Below are 17,165 nucleotides of genomic sequence, written 5' to 3'. Positions count from 1 at the left end.
TCAAAGACATAATTATCTTAAGTGACTGAATTGTATACATATCTTCTGGTGCCAGTTTAAGCTTGACCTGTATTGTAAAAAGTAAAATTAATGTTGCAAGTGCCAGCCAGTGACTGTGATTAACCATAATTTGCATTCTTTATTGAAAGTCGATAGTCTGCATGCTACCAGCTGTGAAATTGTGCAATAAGCAATAATTAAACAATGAAGAAGAGTATATAGAACTAGTTAGGTGTGATTTGGAGCAGTGAGTAGCAAAGGTGACTTTTAAAGTTTTATTAGCACAAAGCAGGAAAAACAAAATAAAACCATGTGACCTATGGTTCAGCTAGCAAAAGGTGAACATTTGTAAAAGTCTACTAAAGTCACACTATTGCTAGAATGGGAGTATCACTACTAAAGCAAGACTATTCACTAAACTTACTGGACCAAGGGTTTCAAAGCCAAAAGGAGCATCTCTGAGTATCTAACTGCAGTTCACTATCTTTACTGACGGGACTTTTTTTTCTCAGAGGCTTGTTGAATTGCTTGGACTTTGGGGCTTTCTTGCAGAGGATCAAGAAGTGTGAAAATGAAAGTTTACTGTAGGTTTGTAGGTTTTTGTAACTTGCCACTGCATATGGGAACCTCTGGCAGGGATATAGCTTTTCACTGTTTTCAAGTTCTACTCTATTATATGCATTCAAAATGAGATTGTTACAAATGTGTACAGCACCACAGCAAAGTTGCCTCCCTAAGCAAATTTAAAAACTCAGTTTCCCTTTGGACATTATCAATTAATTTTGTGTGGCAGTATCTCAAATACAGTTCATGTATTCTCTTCTGTTTGTCAAACCTAGGGTGAAGCTTCAGTTGTTACAGGATCTTCACTTGTCCTCAGGTTTGGGGACTTCTTCTGATGGCGGTATTGGCCTGGGTTTAGCAAGTTGGCCAGGCTTAATTTCAGGCATTTTTTCACCATGTCTGTACACACTTACAGTGACATCCACTGTTTCCCCACCATGCTTGTTCTTGACATGGATGCTGTATTTGCCTGAATCTTCTGAAGTGACTCCCTTGATGGTTAAACTGGCATATTTCCCTTGCTCCAGTGAAAATGCATAGTGCTCATCGATTTCAAACGCCTTGTCATTCTTAAACCAAACCACTTCAGGGTCAGGATTTCCAAATACAGTACAGGTCAGATTCAGTGTCTAAGGGAGAAGAAAATTATGTAATTTTGAAATCAGTAAGATTTGTATAACCAGAATATTCTTTGTATTGTTTTTAGGCATTTTTTTATTCTGAGCTAATTAAACTAAGAGATGGTATCATGCTCTTGAAGACTGAAAAGTAGAGTCCCTAATATTTCTTTTTGCCTTGATTCAGACTTTCCACCATCTCACCAGTAACTGTGATACAGTAATAGCCTCAGGGTTACAGCGTCTGAAGATGGTAAGTTGGAGAGTCATTGCAGTCCTGCCTGCAGGAGACTCCTGACAACCCATTAGTCTGACATGAGGTTCAGGCAATGATAGTTTTAAAAACATCCTCAAAGCTTCCCTGTAGACAGCAGGGAGGAGAACTGAGCAAATCTTTTCTGACCAAGGCCTCCTGAGGTTATTTCTTGAGATGATTAAAAAAAAAAAAATCACTTAAAAATAGAATACAAAACATGAATCACTGGACATTGATTCCAGGTGCAGCTGACTGGTAAAGTGGAAATATTTTATGAAGAATAAATAATATATAAATATTGATAAAGTGCTCTTAAAATCTTAGAATGTTTTATAAGACACCTTACAGATCCCCTGCCATGGGGAGGGACATCTTCCACAGGCAAGGACACCTTCCACTAGACAGGGTTCTTCTCAGTACTTTCCAACCTGGCCATGTGTTATATGCATGTAAAGTATATTCATAAAATAGCTGACATTATGTAATGGACCATCCTGGCATTTTAGGCATTTTTCAATGGCTGAACTGAGATTTAAAGGGCTTGTAAAATTTTCATGAGCATTTCTCAAAATTTTTATAATATATGCTGAGCCCCATTTTGACCACCCTCTAAGTGTATGTATGTAAAACTCATGTATTTAGGCACAGTGATCACAGAAAAAATGAAAGAAACATCTGAGAAGTTGTATTGATTAGTCCGTACTTTGTTTACCTTTGCTGAAAACTCACTCTGCACAAATTTTGGCCCTAGGTAACTAAGTGACCTCAAGAATTTAACATACCCAGCATTGTGTTAGGAAAGAAAAAGGAAAAAGAAAACGGGAAAAAATAAAACAAAGAAAAAAACCCTACTGTTAACAACCCCAAACTGATATTTTCTACCTTATATTCCCTACACTTTCCATTTCAGGTTTCACCAAATCCTGATCCAGAGGGAGCTGAGAAAGTCCATCTCTGTTCATACATGCACATTTTTGAGGAATGTTTTTCTTGATTGATGATGACTGAATAGGTGTGATATAACTCAGAGTAAAAATAAAACAGGAAGAAGTTTTCAGTGACCAAAAGCACCATATGGTTCACAAATAGAAGCAGTCTTGCTCAAATCATGCATCCAAAGTCAGAATGCTGAAGGAAGATTTACATAACTATGTAGTAACAATCTAGTGGCAAGATAAGTCTGTGAGTACTCTTGAAGTGATATTGTGTAGGAGGTAAAGTTAACTAGTAGCATATAGGAACTAGACTTACTATAAAATATTTTAAGGAATGATAATGCAAACACAAAAAGAAATAAAAATTGGGAAAATAACCTTGTGTCTAATAGTGTGAGTTTTATTCTTTCTGTCCTTTTTGTAACATGGACAACATTTAATTACTTTTTTTTCAAAAATGATATCATTTAAGAGAAAATAATAATTAAATCATAATAATTAATCAAGTCTAAATAGGTTAATATTTAAAAATTAGCAGATATTTTCCACAGTCATTTTAGATAATTTGGGTCTGTTTTACTTATGAAATTATAGACTTGAACTAAAAATAAAATTAATTTCCTTCTGCTTTCAGTTTCTATGAAACCATTTGCATGCCCTCACCTTTATCAAAGTAAACCTCTCACTGCTCAGCATGAGAAAAGCTGTCCTTACCTTCCCATCCATTATAGTAACGACATCAGGCAAACCACCAATGACTTTACCACGATCTAGGAGTTGAAGAAAAGTATGGTGACTGTGTGAAGTTTAGACCTCAAAATTACTCATTTCTTAATGATTTTGGTGTCATGACTCACAACTTTTTTTTTTTTGCTATTTTTTTTTTCCTGTAAAAAATTACAATTTTTGTGATGCTTTGGAAGGGTTTTACTGTGTTGTATAGTCCCTTCAGTGTTTTTTTTTCGGGGGGTTTGTTTTGTTTTGGTTTGGTTTTGGCAGAGATTGTGCTACAGCATTCTAAACTGATACACATGACAACCTTGAAGTTATGTTGAGCTTGACAGTTTGTGTTTTGGGCCTAGAGCAAAGTAAGGAGGGGGCTTTTAGCATCTTGGTGGTGTCCAAAATCTAAGGAAAATTCGTTCTGCCACAGTCTTTGTGGGCAGAGTCGTCATATCACCAGGCAATTGATATAATTTCCAGTACTGTAGGAGTAACTAATTGTAACGAGGTTCCCCACAGTCTGGGTCTCAGCAAGCAGTGCAAAACAGGCAACAGCAGGCAATTTTTTTGCTTTATAGATACATCCCAATATTCAGTATTCTCAGCAGCTTTCAAACACAACACCTCCTTGTAAAACACACTATTCACACTTCATCAAGTCTCTGCAGGCACAAGAAGATACGGTGGAGGCTTACAAAATATGTAAAGGGTTTAGTGGGTTTCCAAGTAAATTTAAGACAACTAAATCCACAAATTACTACTGTTATTGCAATATTTTCTGCTAAGAGGATTTCTGTAGCCACGGAACTCGGTAAGTTATGTCAGCATATCATGATGGATGCTTTAAAAAGAACACTAGATCACATTGTAAAACACCTATGATAAAATGTAAAATAAACTTACTCTTCTCAGCAAAAGCAGCTGCCCTAAAATTGTTGAGAAAGAAAGAGAAACATATAATGTTATTTATTAAATTAATGATAAAATACTTTTTGTGAGCAAAGACACTTTGTATTTTGTATTTTAGTGCTATTGTTATGGTACTAAAATACAAAAGATGCAGCACTTACTTGAGTCGCTGGAACTCTGTATACGCATCATCAAAAGCTGTAACAAAACAAATGAAAGGGTTATTTTCCATGAACAAAACTTGCACTTGGGGCTCAATAAACATTTAAACACATACACATTACAGCTCTTTCAAAACCCATACAGGGTCACGCAGTAGCAAAGTGAGAAACCGGACCCCTGAAAAACTAATGCAGCTGGTGCTGAAAACAGATACAAGACTAAAAAGATAATAACAGTTATAAAAGTTACCTGTGACTGGTTCTGATCAAAAACTATCTGTTTTTACTATAACTCCTCTATTTCCAGTAAAATCTGTATAATCTATGAAAAGGCACAATAGAAATCTGATCTTATGAATATACCTTGTCCAGACAGATCAAGTGTGCGCTTGTAGGATTCCTTGCCACCAAAGATTTCAAAGGTGTAGTTCCCCTTATCTTTTTCAGTGGGTTCACTTATCTGCAACCAGGCAACATCGTCTCCACCTCCAATCTTCATCTTTTCACCAGAAGAAATCTTAGATTCCCTGGATTAAAAAAAAAATAAATAAATAATAGAGATGAGTCTGAACATTCTTTTCTTGCATGTTGTTCTTAGGAAATAGTCTATAAATGTCACAAATGATAACATACTATTCTTAAGCTATACATAGATTGCAACTAATGGGCTCATTTTTCCAGAATACTCTTTGCTTCCTGGTGGGAGTATGAAACACTTTGAAAATATCAGCTCATGTTTTAATTTCTAAGGTTCATTCGTTCACCCTTTCCTCATTCTCCTTCTCCCCTCACACAGAGCTATGCTTACATCTTTATGCACACACATGACTCTCTTTGAAAGTACTTAGGGTTCTGTATGCTTCATACACAGTAAAATATAATACATAAGGGTTGTAAATTATAGGCAAATCACCTTTTTGATGAAGGAAAGATATCTTTTCTCTCATTAACTTCAAAAATTAAAATATATTTTTGTTTTTTTAAACAACAACAAAAAAATCTTAACTTCAGGTAAGTAATTAAAACTCTAAAACACAGTGGCATTAGCTTGACTTATCATCACTTCCTAGTTAAGAATAAAATAAATGCTTTGCAGATTCAGATCAGGTGACCTTCTGGTCCACAGTCTGTCACAAAGAGAGGAAATAGAAGAAGTTATTTAATGAGAGCATATAAACCAGACCTCTTTCAGTGGCTCAAAGAGAACTTTCTTCTCTCACTCATTACCTAAAGAAATACTTCTTTTCATTCTTCCTCCCCAAGCACCCTTGGGTGGAATTTTTAAAAAATGAAGTCAGTTTTAACTTTTCCTTAATCACTCATTTTATTTGCCTTGGCTGAGCTAATTTGACTCCACAGCTAGAATTATTTTGATGGTGGAGAAGTATTTTTACCATTTTCCTTTCTCTAAGACAACTTCATTGAGTTCAGCCTAACAAATTAGATTTCTGGATAGAAACTGCAGTATATTAGAAAATATTACATAAAATGTTTTCCACTGTGCCTTGAGTGGATCATGAATACTAGGTCTTGTATTGTGCTTGACTGAATACTTGTACTGATATTGTATTTCATGCTATGCAAGACAGTGGATAATTAAATGCTAGCTAGAAATTTACACGGTAAAAAAAAATAAAAAAAAAAAAAAACTTAAAATCATGGGTCATGTAGTGTTTCCATTTTTCCAGGAAAAAAATTTGCTATAACCCCATTTAAAGGAGATGGGAAGTTGGGAGAGATTGGTCAGTTGGTTGGTTGGATTTGGTCTTTCTTTTAACTTTAACAGCTCTGATGATAGCCATTGTATTCATATAAGAATTGAAATTTTATTCATTCAGAATCTGTGTTCAATGATCTTCAAGACAATCAAAGTGTAATATAACATAAAATCTGAAGTATTTGGGGGGTTATAATAGATATAAATTATAAAAAATATAAATATAAATACAAATACAAATATATAAATATAAATATAAATATATAAATATATATAAATATGAATGTAAATATAAATGTAAATATAAATATAAATAAATATAAATATACACACTGATACTTCCATATTAGCCATATAGCATTCTTTACTTTTATACTTCTATGAAAAGGATGGTAGAATAGACTGTCACTTTTAAAACTCAAGCTGTAAACTTGAAACTTGTAACTCTGCCAGTAAAAGGCAAAATTTTCTTTCATTTTCTTTGCCATCATACTAGTATCACTATTATGAAAGAAAAAGGAACTTAATAAATACGAAGTCTGAAATATGAATACAGTTGCACAGACTTGCAGAAGTGTTCTTGAGCTCCCTGAATGTGCTAATTGATGCTCTGTGTTCCTGTTGTCATAGAAAGCATTCCAAATCCAGGAAAACATGTTGATAAGCCAGACTATTCCTGTCTAAGACCAGTTCACTGTGTGCCATCTTTGTAGGCCGCCAAAAAATGTGAAAGTTGAAACCTTTTGAAGGGTTTTTAAATCCTTTCAAATATTACCTGCAGTTTCAAAGAAGTGAGGGCTTGACGAAACAAAACATTTGAGTGCACATTTAACTGTAAATACACAGATGATTTGACTGTGTCCAAAATTAAAGATTAGTGTAACCTCTGAGTGGAGAACTATTAACAACTAGGGAGCTTATTTTCAGATGTATTCTCAGTTCTGAGGGTTATTCTCAAGGTGTTCTGTGCCTCATTGAGTATCTTTTCAAAGTGGAGAATCAAAATTAAAATAATTTGGGTTACTTAAGACAGTATCAGTTTAGGGGAAAAAAATATGTTCTTTATACAGGCTTTTATTAAACTGTGGAAGCAGATCTTTGGTATTCACCTAGAACTGGAGAAGAGTTTCATCCACTTTAGAAAAAGGGCAGCCCTGAATTGGAAACTTTGCTCAAATTTTGCTATCTTTTAACCAGTTATATAATACAATAGAAGACAAACAGTCATGTCTTGAATACGAGTATGAAACATAGTTGATTCATTTTCTCTATCAGTTACAGCCCTCTTGATGGGTGTTGGACAAGCCTTTAAATATTTCTTTTACCTATGTACTTTCTATGTTAAAAGAGAATATATTGCTCTGGAAAGAGGAATTCATTAATGTGGTTCAATTTATAAATTAATGCCACAGAAGAGTAAATATTAAATTGTAAAGACAGCATTTTTTTCTCAAGTAAAATTGAAAAAATATTCTCATCTACCTGTGGCACCAGCTGACTTTCATTTCTTCATTGTAGTATTTCAAGAAACACTGAAGCCTTATTCCTTCCTCAGTGCAAAGAATCTTCAGTGGAGAGGCTGACTTACCTAGGTTAAAGAGAGTATATATGGATCAAATAGGAGAGATAGTGGAATGAACAGGAAATGAGTGGATTATTTGTACTGCCTGGACAAAAGAAAATTCAGGACCTGGGTCATGATTCTCAAGTATAACAGAGGCAGTTGTCATATCTCTGAGGAAACATCTGCTGATTGATATCAGGTGGAAAGTTCAGTATAAGTTTAGGACTGTATTGCTATATACAAGTATCATGCCTGGCAAGATCCATTATGAAATAATAATCTAGTCATATAATTGCCATGAAAGAGTAGTGTAATGATTGTATTTGCATAAAAATTTTATTCTTGTGCAAAACCTGTACTTTAAGTGGAAAGAAGAGCTTCTCACTGGGAACAGATTCAGAACCTCATTCTCTCTATATCAAGGTTCACTTACTAATGGAAAGTAGGAAGAAAATTATTCCTGCAACATTTTCACAGGATCTAAACCAAACAAGCCAGGTGGAATAATACTTTGTTCCCTTTTGATAGTGACAATTAGCAAGGTCAACTGCCTGTTCAGAAACTTAATAAGATCCATAATAATATAAGCATTGGCACTCTCAGAAATTTCCCACTTAAAATAAAAGTTTTTTGTCTCAGCCTCATGTGACTTCAAAATTAAAAACTACATGAAAATTCAAGACAACATTTACTTACCACTCATTCCACTCAATGCCAGAATTATATCATCATAAACTGCAGAGAGAAAAAAATGAAGAAAATGTACCATCAAAATTCAATCAGCATATAGCTTTTTTATGTTCAGTTTAATTAAAGCGAAATGGGAAATCTTCATATCCTTAAGCAAAGAAAAACATTAAAATTGCAACAGGTGTACAGGACAAATTGAAAACTGTCTGTGTACAGCATATGAATTCTATGCTGCGTCACTCAGTATCTCAGTCTTGTGGAGTCAGCTGTCTGTTCCAAATCTTTGTCTCTCTCCCTTAGGCCAGCAAAAAGAAAAAAAGTCATTAAAACTGAATAGTTTGCATTGAAAAGAAAGTGCAGGTGAAAAAAATTCTCTCATTCTTGGTGAAAACAATTTCACCTTCTCTTTGTAGGGTGGCATTTGACAAAAGTGAAGTCCTTTAACAGCAAGTGAAATACAGCAGGTATCATATCAAGCCTTTGAAATATCACAGAGCTGATGGGTTTGTAACAAGAGAGAACACTGGAGACAAGGGCACAAGAGTGGGGAACCCTTTCATAAAAGAAGAATCATATTCAGTGACACCATGTAAGATAAAAAGAAAGACAAAGAACCACCATAGTTTAAAGAATGCATAGTCAAGTCTGAAGGATGCTTATTCAACTACTAATGATGTTTTATGAAAATGGAAGACAGAGAAATGCATGAGGTTCAGAAAATACTACTTATATATTTGTTCTATATCGATCTGTATATGCACACTTTTGTCTCTGCTAAAATAAGTCATAATACAGTTCCATAATTCTTTGCAATCTCCAGTATGCTTCTACTGACACCTTGACATAAGGACATGAATTGCATGCGATATATATATTACATTACAGATGTCTGAGAAGGTAGGGCTACATTAACCATACTGTCTAAACCATGCTGAGGGTTTGTTCAGAGAGAATAATGGGCAGAATTTATGCAAAATAAAAGTGCCTGGGAGACTATCAATTGATATTACAGACTTCTGAACTAAACCACAATTTAAGAACCCAGCCTGATATTCATCTTTTTTTCTCTTATTACAGGTACTTTCTCCATCTGCTGAAAAGGTATTTTAAGATTTTTGGTAAACTGAGTTAATTTCTTAACATGTATTTCTGCTTCTATTAGGAGCCTGAAAAAAATATTCATTATTAGGGACAAATATATACATGCAGTTGGGATGACTCTAGATTCACTTTGGACTGTTTGGTGTGACCTAAGCAAATATATCTAGAGAAGCTCTCTTCACCAAAGCTAAGTAAAATTCACTCATGTTGGCAACAGATCAGTGTTTGTTATGGGCTCAGAATCACAGAATATTCTGAGTTGAAAGGGACCTGCAAGAATCATCAAGTCCAGGTGTTAAGTGAATGGCCCACACAGGGATCAAGCCCACCACCTTGGCATTATTAGCACTATGCTTTAACAACTGAGCTCATCTCAGGGTCAGAGAAAGCTGACATTTTTTACATAGAAAAAATTAAATGTAAATAGAATTGCTGTATCTCACTGTGATGTCTGACATCATATGAAACCTTTTCTAAATGCCTATCATGTGTATATTTTAGATTATATTCCCTTATTTACATTTAGCTTCATTTGAATGTCAGTGGATACTGAGCTTGAAGTAACCCGCCTGATAGAATATGCAGTCTTCCCTGCTCCTGCTAGACTTCTCCTTTTATCCTTTATGTTTCAAGGCTAACTCCATCATTTAGGAGACACATTATTTGGTTTAATAGTGCAGTTTTCATGGGTTTGCTGGTTGACAATTTCAAATCTTCCTGGACCCATAGAATTAGATACTGTGAATTCTCTAAATAAGCATTTCAATGCACATTTCAAGCACAACACAGCTTGCCATACCTGCAGTATAATGACTGGAAGCTGGACCCCTGACCATATGATGGAAACCTACGGTACCTTTTGCTTATTCCAGTGGTCAGGATACACATACACAAATCCACAGACTAAGGGAATGGTATCTGTGCATATATCAAAGGACAGGAAGGGAGGACGTGATCAATGAGGACATATTGCAAATTGTGGGACCTGAGCATGACATAAGCAGTATGGAATAAGGGACAGAAATTGTACTGGTTTTGGCTGGAATATAGTTATTTTTCTTCATAACAGCTTTATGGTGCTGTGTTTTGGATTTGTGACTAAAGTCTAAAGACTTTAAAGACTAAACCAGTGCTGGTAACAAAGGTATGGTTTTAGCTGTTCCTGAGCAGTGCTTGTACAGTGTGGAAGGTTTTTATTTCTTCCCTTCAGACTGCCTCACCAAGAGGAGGCTGGGGTGCACAAGAAGTGGGGAGGTAACACAGCCAAGACAGCTGACCTCAACTGACCCAAAGGATAATTGGGTCATTTAATTTAATACCATATGATATCATACCCACTATATAAAGCTCAAGGAAGAAGAAGAAAGTGAGGAACATTTGAAGTGAAGGTGTTTGTCTTCCCAAGTCACTGTTACATGTGATGGAGCCTGGCTTTACTAGAGATGGCTGAACAGCTACCTGCGCATGGGAAACAGTGAATTGAATTCTTTGTTTTGATTTGCTTGTATACATAGCTTTAGCTCTACCTATTAAACCATCTTTAGCTCAACCCAGGATCTTTTTTACTTTTCGCCTTCCAATTCCCTCCCTCATGTCACTGAAAGAGAGTAAGCAAGTGGCTGTGTGGGGCTGAGATGCCAGCTGACACTAAGCCACAAAGCAATTTTATGATTTAGAATCAAAAGCACTCCCAGTCCCCACTGAGAATCCCACATGAACATAGCTTTGTTGCATTAGTTCTTTTTGTAGATATTAAAGCTTAACAAACCTGAGTGAGAGTGATCTCCCATAAAATGGAGTGTCTGTCTGGTTAGAAACATACTTCATCTCCTGCCTGCCAAAATACTGAAGATTAATCATAACAATGCCCAGTGTCACCCTTCCTAAAGCGCTGATCTGCAGTTCAGGTCTTTATAACATAATAGAAATTAAATTCAAAGATTGCCAAAAATATATGCTACTTTTCCATTTGCAAGGATAGATCCTTGAACCTCTGGAGAACATGGGGGGATCATTATTCCATTAGGGCAGATTGAATGTTACCTTTTCCTGATAATTCAAGAGAAGATACATCATGACCTCTATCATCTGATAGTGTCGCCTTATAAACTCCTTCATCTTTGCGAGACAGCTGCAAGGAAAACACAAGATGTCTACTGACAAACTTCATAGTACTAGATAGTTCTGGATTTGCTCAACCCCTGCATAATTTTCTCAATGAAACAACATACATTGTACTGTCTTCTGGATAAAGACTATAAACAGAGAGGAGATGGAAACTATGAATGAATTTTTCAGGCTTTTTTTTATGTAGATGCATTTTGTTCTTAAGCCTAAAACCTATTCTGATTTCAGTTCAATTTCCTCTAGAAACCATGAGGTTTTCTATCTTGTTCCAAAAAGACAGGACTGATCTTGGTCAGTAGAAATTACAAGCACTGTAGTAAGATGTAACAAGGCATAACTATAACCTACACAAACTTTAGAAATTCAATTTTTCTTCAACAAAAATGATTCTATTTTAAATTATGTAAATCATAGCAGCAAATCTATATCCTGTAATATCGGTTCCTTCATGCTGCTTGCACTCAAGCAGCAACTGTAGTCAAATAATATCTATGCTAAGTAAATAATTAATTCATTACCCCTGGAGAGTTTACATTCTGAAGTATATCACAGAGATATTGCATTAAAGGCAGTAGGGATTTTCTGGGTTTGTAGGTTTATTCTCATTTCTTTTGAAACATGGAGGAAAATATACAGTTACATATAGGTTGGAGATTACTTAATACTTAGACTTATACAAATGCACAAGCACGTAAACCATAGCACAAATGTAATAAAATTGAATGACAAGTAACAATAGCAATCCAAGATAAGCAGAAACCACTCTCCCAAAAAATAAGTCTACTCAAGAAAAATGAAGCTGGTAGGTCAGAGTATCCTCTTTCAAGGGAAATGAAGAAAGGAAATTAGAAGAATATGAAGCCAATAAATAAACAATTGAGATGGAATGCACATTACTGAAAGCAGAAAGATCTCATTCTGGGAGGTTTGTTACTTCACCAAGGCAGCAACTATTCAAGTTAAGGTTTCAGATAGAAGTTGACTTATCCTGTTTGCATAAAGATAAATCTTAAGAAGCCATAAACTTCAAACATTCATTTTAGGCAATAAAACTAAAACACTGTCAAAAATGAGATGCTTGAACAACTTGAAAAATTAAGGAGTAATAATAAAGAATGAGATACAGGTCACCCAAGGACTCTAAAGCAACTTAAGCATGAACTCTGAGCTGATTAAAAAACAGGTAGTTTTGTTAGTAATAGTTATTCACCAGCTACTTGAAGAGTAGAAAATAGGGGGGTTTTTGCAGCAGTTAAAAAAAAAGTCATGATAGCTGTCTTACTGCTTTGTCTGGAAAATATATAATGTGTCAAGCAGAAGCTGTAATTTGTAATCAGCAGGTGATACAATGATACATACAGGTGACATACCTGGTGATACATACAAGGTGACACATACCTTGGGAATGCTCAGGTGACATTCTCCCTTCTGCAGATCAGGCAGCTCCTCAACATCAACCCCAGAACCATCCTTATACCACTTAAAATCAGTCTCCTTCTTTGTGTTTGCAACCTATACAACAGAAGAGGCACATGAGCCTGGCTATGTCCTGAGGAAAGGTATTGCACTGTGGGAATTCACACAGGTACTTTCAACATATGAAACCTTTTTTTTATAACACATGTCAAATAAAGCTAAGTAAAAAAACAATTTCTACCAAGTCCTACTAAGCTAATCTTAGTCCTACAATGTTTCTTTGCAGTACAATATACAGGTTACAACTTCAGAGGCCTGCAAAATCCTTAAAGAAAATCCTGGCAATCTCTTCCCTTAAACGGTTCAGACCCTTGCTCTGTGGTTGTAGCTTGTCTAGAGATAGCTGCAGAAGAAGTATCTTCCAAATTAGAGCTGAACTCTCCTTTGTCTTTTTGTGTTTGCCCTGTGACTCCAGAGAGTCGTAACACAGAAATTGGACAGGACTAAGCCCTATCTTAGTCTTTGCCCAAATTGGAGGTTTATCCCAGCTACCCAAGCAATGTCTCTCATGGATAAGCTGCAGAAAGCAACTGAAATCACTATTCTGAAAGCATGCAAGATGTCAAAATTGTGAGCTGAGTTAAAAGTCCTTTTTTATTTTACTTTCTACCTTGAGTCCTACGGGGCATACAATGACCTGAGGAATCCTACAAATTTCAGTCTCTCCCAACAAAAAGGGGCTTAACAAAGTAGTGCATATGCAGAGCGGTTGTTTGAAAGCAAAAATTTTGCTGTAGTAGCAGCAGTTCATTGAAACAATGCTTAAATAGATTATAGCTGTACTTGAAATACTGTTCTAATGTTGATATAAAAAACTGTATATTGGATACACTTGAAATATTTCTGGATAAATTGCCTCAAAGTGTGAATTCAAAGAAGCTAAAAGTGCAGCTCTTTTTAGAAACCTGGCTATATATATATATGTATATTTTTTCCCCTCATTTTCAAAAAAAACTATGGTTTATTTGACATCACAATCCTCAAACTCTTCTAAAAGTCATGAAAATGCAATGGTATTTTCATGTGTAGCCTGAATTCCCAGTCATTGTGCCTTTGGACAGAGCTGGCAAGATATTTCTCAGTCCCCAGGCAGTTGCTTTAAAAAGGCTCCTTAAAGAAAAAGAAAAAACTGAGCAAATGGCTAGAGGGCAGCCAGGAACTTAATACAGATCTGCAACAGTTTTCAAGTGGCTTGCTTGGAGGAAAAAACATGTGCCAACTCTTTTACATTAGAGAAGTCATTCCACAGACAAACAGCACTACGAGAGCTCTCTGTAGAGGTGAAAAATTGGAGGGTGTTCTGTACTGATTCCTAGAAATTTCTATCAAACATGCTCAAATTTATCACATCTCTTCTTGCTTAATAACCAGTGTGGTTGCTATGGATCTCTGACAGTATTTGAGATCACCACTTGGCCCAAAGCAATGACTTGCTGGAGAAAAGTGAGCAGCATTTTACATTTACCAGTAACTACAAAGGGGCTGTGCCTGTAGTCCTATGACATGAGTGACAATTTTATTTGAACAAAGCCCAAAGGAACAAGACTTTAATGCTTTTCAACAATTTTTCATCAAAGACTGTTAGCACTCAATCTGACAATAAATAGACTGAATTTCAGACACATGCAATTTGCAGTGCTGGACTTATTTCATGATGGCATTTACTATGAAATGTTACGGTTTTCACTGTTTAGCCACACACCAAAAATCTTGCTTTTAACAGACACAGTACAAATAAGGGCCAAAGTTGTGCAAAAGCAAATAGCTTCTGAATGTACCAAAATTTAGGATTACTAGAAGCAAAATGACAGTATTTGCTGGCATATGAAGAAAAAAAAAACACAAAACAAAAAGTAAAAAACACTTTCAAATGGACAAATATGTTCCACTGAGATTGAGGGGCTAGAATACCAAGAACATGGTCCTCAGTCCCAGCTAATTCAGAATTAAATACTAAGTCAGTCAAAACTCAGTCAGGTCCAATTATATAGAAAATAAGGGATACGTGAGGTAATATTTGATATACTCTTTTATAACACAATTCATATTTGTCCATAATTTCTGTTATGGGCCTGGATCATACAGTCAGTCCTTTACCCTACACACAGTCCTACCCTACACAAGCTTCCAGTTGATGTAGTTTCCTAGCTTCCCTATGCCATGCTATGGACCTGAAAGAAGTCAAGGTAAAATGCCTTCTCTTGCAGATACTTCCTTCACATTATCCCAGGCTCTTAGAAGAGGCGAAAACTCCCTTGACTTTTTTTTTTTTTTTTTTTTTTTTAGAGGAGCACTAAAAAGAGTCTGGAAGAGACCTGGATTTATTGTTATGATATGGCCTGTGATGGCAGAGATTATTCCTTGATTGTTTTTATTACCACCAAAATAGCATGGAGTGGCCACTTGTCAGGTATCTGGAGTTTGAAGGACAAACCCAGGCTTTGTTTTTCAAACTCTTCTTATGTACAAATATAAGCTAAACTGCCATAAACAATAGCACCATGTGAACCTAACAGCCAGTCACATACTAAGAGTTACAAACATTATAAGGTCAATAGCATAGTTAAAATGATGAGTGTGCAAGCAGCCCACATCCTAGATTCCATTTACATAAAATGTTCTGACCTTGTGAACAAAAAGCACACTGGTGAAAAGCAAATAATCAGATGCTCAGCCTTTTACAGCTTCAGTGCTATAAACAGGCTTGACAGTCAATGAAAGAAGGATAATTTCAGATTAATTTGTAGAGAATTAACACTAGCATAACTGGTTCAGCAACATTTAATTCCCCATGTGAATGAAAGGATAAGCAGGGTTCATGCCTGAGGCACATGCATGTGGAGATTATAAAGTACTCCAGCAAAGGTACTGTGTGAACTAATGAGTGTTTAGCTCTAAAATGGGAGCACATGGAATGGAAACTTCAGCACCAGGTCAGTTCTGCTGGGAATAACTTGAGGTTAAGGGTCTTCTAGTTAATGAGCAGGAAAAGAAAAAAAATTAAAAAAAAAATCCCACAAATGTGCATATAAATTGCTCATAATGAATGATTCAAGTTAGTCTAAAGCCAAAAGTTATTCAAAAGAAGAGAAGAAAATTAATACAAAAGAGTCCATATTAGAAGGAAAAGAGAATGAAGAAGATTTTGATGTCTGAATTCAATTTACTTAGTTATTCAGACCTCTAATTAGTCAGTCTAGAAGAGTAAAACAAATGAAATTGTATCTGTTCAGAAAGGCATTTCAAGATGTTAATAGCAGAAGTTACACTGAAATCAATACACATTATAATTACTTAAGATTCAAAAGTCATTAGCCAAAAATTATTTTAAAATCATGTTTTATACCTTTAATTCTAGAAGTTTTTGTAGCACATTTGATTACAGTTGATTATATAATAGATGCTTTGTTAGAGAAACCAGAAAATGGTAAAGAAAGATTTTGAACTCTGGCTTTGTTTAGCTATTTTGGAGGTAGAAAAAAAGGGAAACATCTTAAGGGATGTATATTTTGTGTAAATTATTCTTATGGCTCACAATTTTAATAAAGACTTGAACCACCTAATAATACATTTAGAAATGTCCTATAATGTTTTTTGTTTTCATCAACACTACTGCTGAAGAACAGAAAGTCAGGAATTTTCATAGTAAAATTTTCAAAATAACCAAAAAATAGTTTTCATATGAAACTTTTATTTTTAAAGATATCTAAATCATTTTTCACATTTTTCTACCTCAATTCTTCATCATCGTATTCTAAACAATAACTTCTAGTTTATTTCCTTACCTTACAAGAAAGTAAAACTTCACATTCCTCTGTAACCTTCCAATACAAAAACTCTGAGAAGTGAGGACCTAAGAAACAAAAAAATCTTAAAGAAGTGTTGTAGAATGAAGAGTTTCAGAAAGATCCAGTGTAAGAAAGAAAAAGGATGACAATTACATCTCAGAACTCCTGAAATCCTGCAAGTTTTCATCATACTTACCTAGTGTCTACATTGCATCTTAGAAACCTGAATCTCATCCTTGAATCTGCATGAATCAGGTAGTATTCCAAAATATAAAATGGTGAGTGAGGGTAAGTCATTTATTGAATATTTTTGTGCCAAACTGCCAACTTTCCTCTGCCAACAGAGGAAAGAAAAATAGTGGCTACACACAAGTGCACAAATAATGTATTTAGTGATAAAGCAGCAAACCCATGACAGACATTGTTTGCCCAAATTATGTAAAGTTTAAAAATGTATTAAATATTACAGGCAGAAGAGAAAATACTCCTGTTCCCCATGAAGGTTCCAATCCTGCAGAGAAACACATCCTGATGAAA

General features: G+C 35.3%; 1 protein-coding gene across 1 annotated transcript in view; it reads right to left on the bottom strand.

The window, feature by feature from the left end:
* Positions 1-866: 866 nt before the first annotated feature.
* Positions 867-17,165, bottom strand: part of MYOM2 (myomesin 2) — a 69,876-nt gene continuing 53,577 nt past the window's right edge. The window contains exons 27-36 of the mRNA XM_062488534.1: positions 16,626-16,693; positions 12,763-12,876; positions 11,281-11,368; positions 8,143-8,181; positions 7,365-7,470; positions 4,529-4,692; positions 4,166-4,202; positions 3,999-4,021; positions 3,087-3,142; positions 867-1,193 (exon numbers count right to left, since the gene is read on the bottom strand). Of these exons, the coding sequence (XP_062344518.1) occupies positions 867-1,193; positions 3,087-3,142; positions 3,999-4,021; positions 4,166-4,202; positions 4,529-4,692; positions 7,365-7,470; positions 8,143-8,181; positions 11,281-11,368; positions 12,763-12,876; positions 16,626-16,693 (1,022 nt within the window). The remainder of the gene's footprint in view (positions 1,194-3,086; positions 3,143-3,998; positions 4,022-4,165; positions 4,203-4,528; positions 4,693-7,364; positions 7,471-8,142; positions 8,182-11,280; positions 11,369-12,762; positions 12,877-16,625; positions 16,694-17,165) is intronic.

This window comes from Cinclus cinclus, chromosome 3, assembly GCF_963662255.1.
Source record: "Cinclus cinclus chromosome 3, bCinCin1.1, whole genome shotgun sequence".
NCBI lineage: Eukaryota > Metazoa > Chordata > Aves > Passeriformes > Cinclidae > Cinclus > Cinclus cinclus.
Note: the sequence above shows the minus strand (reverse complement) of the source record. Positions and strands in the feature narration are given on the sequence as shown.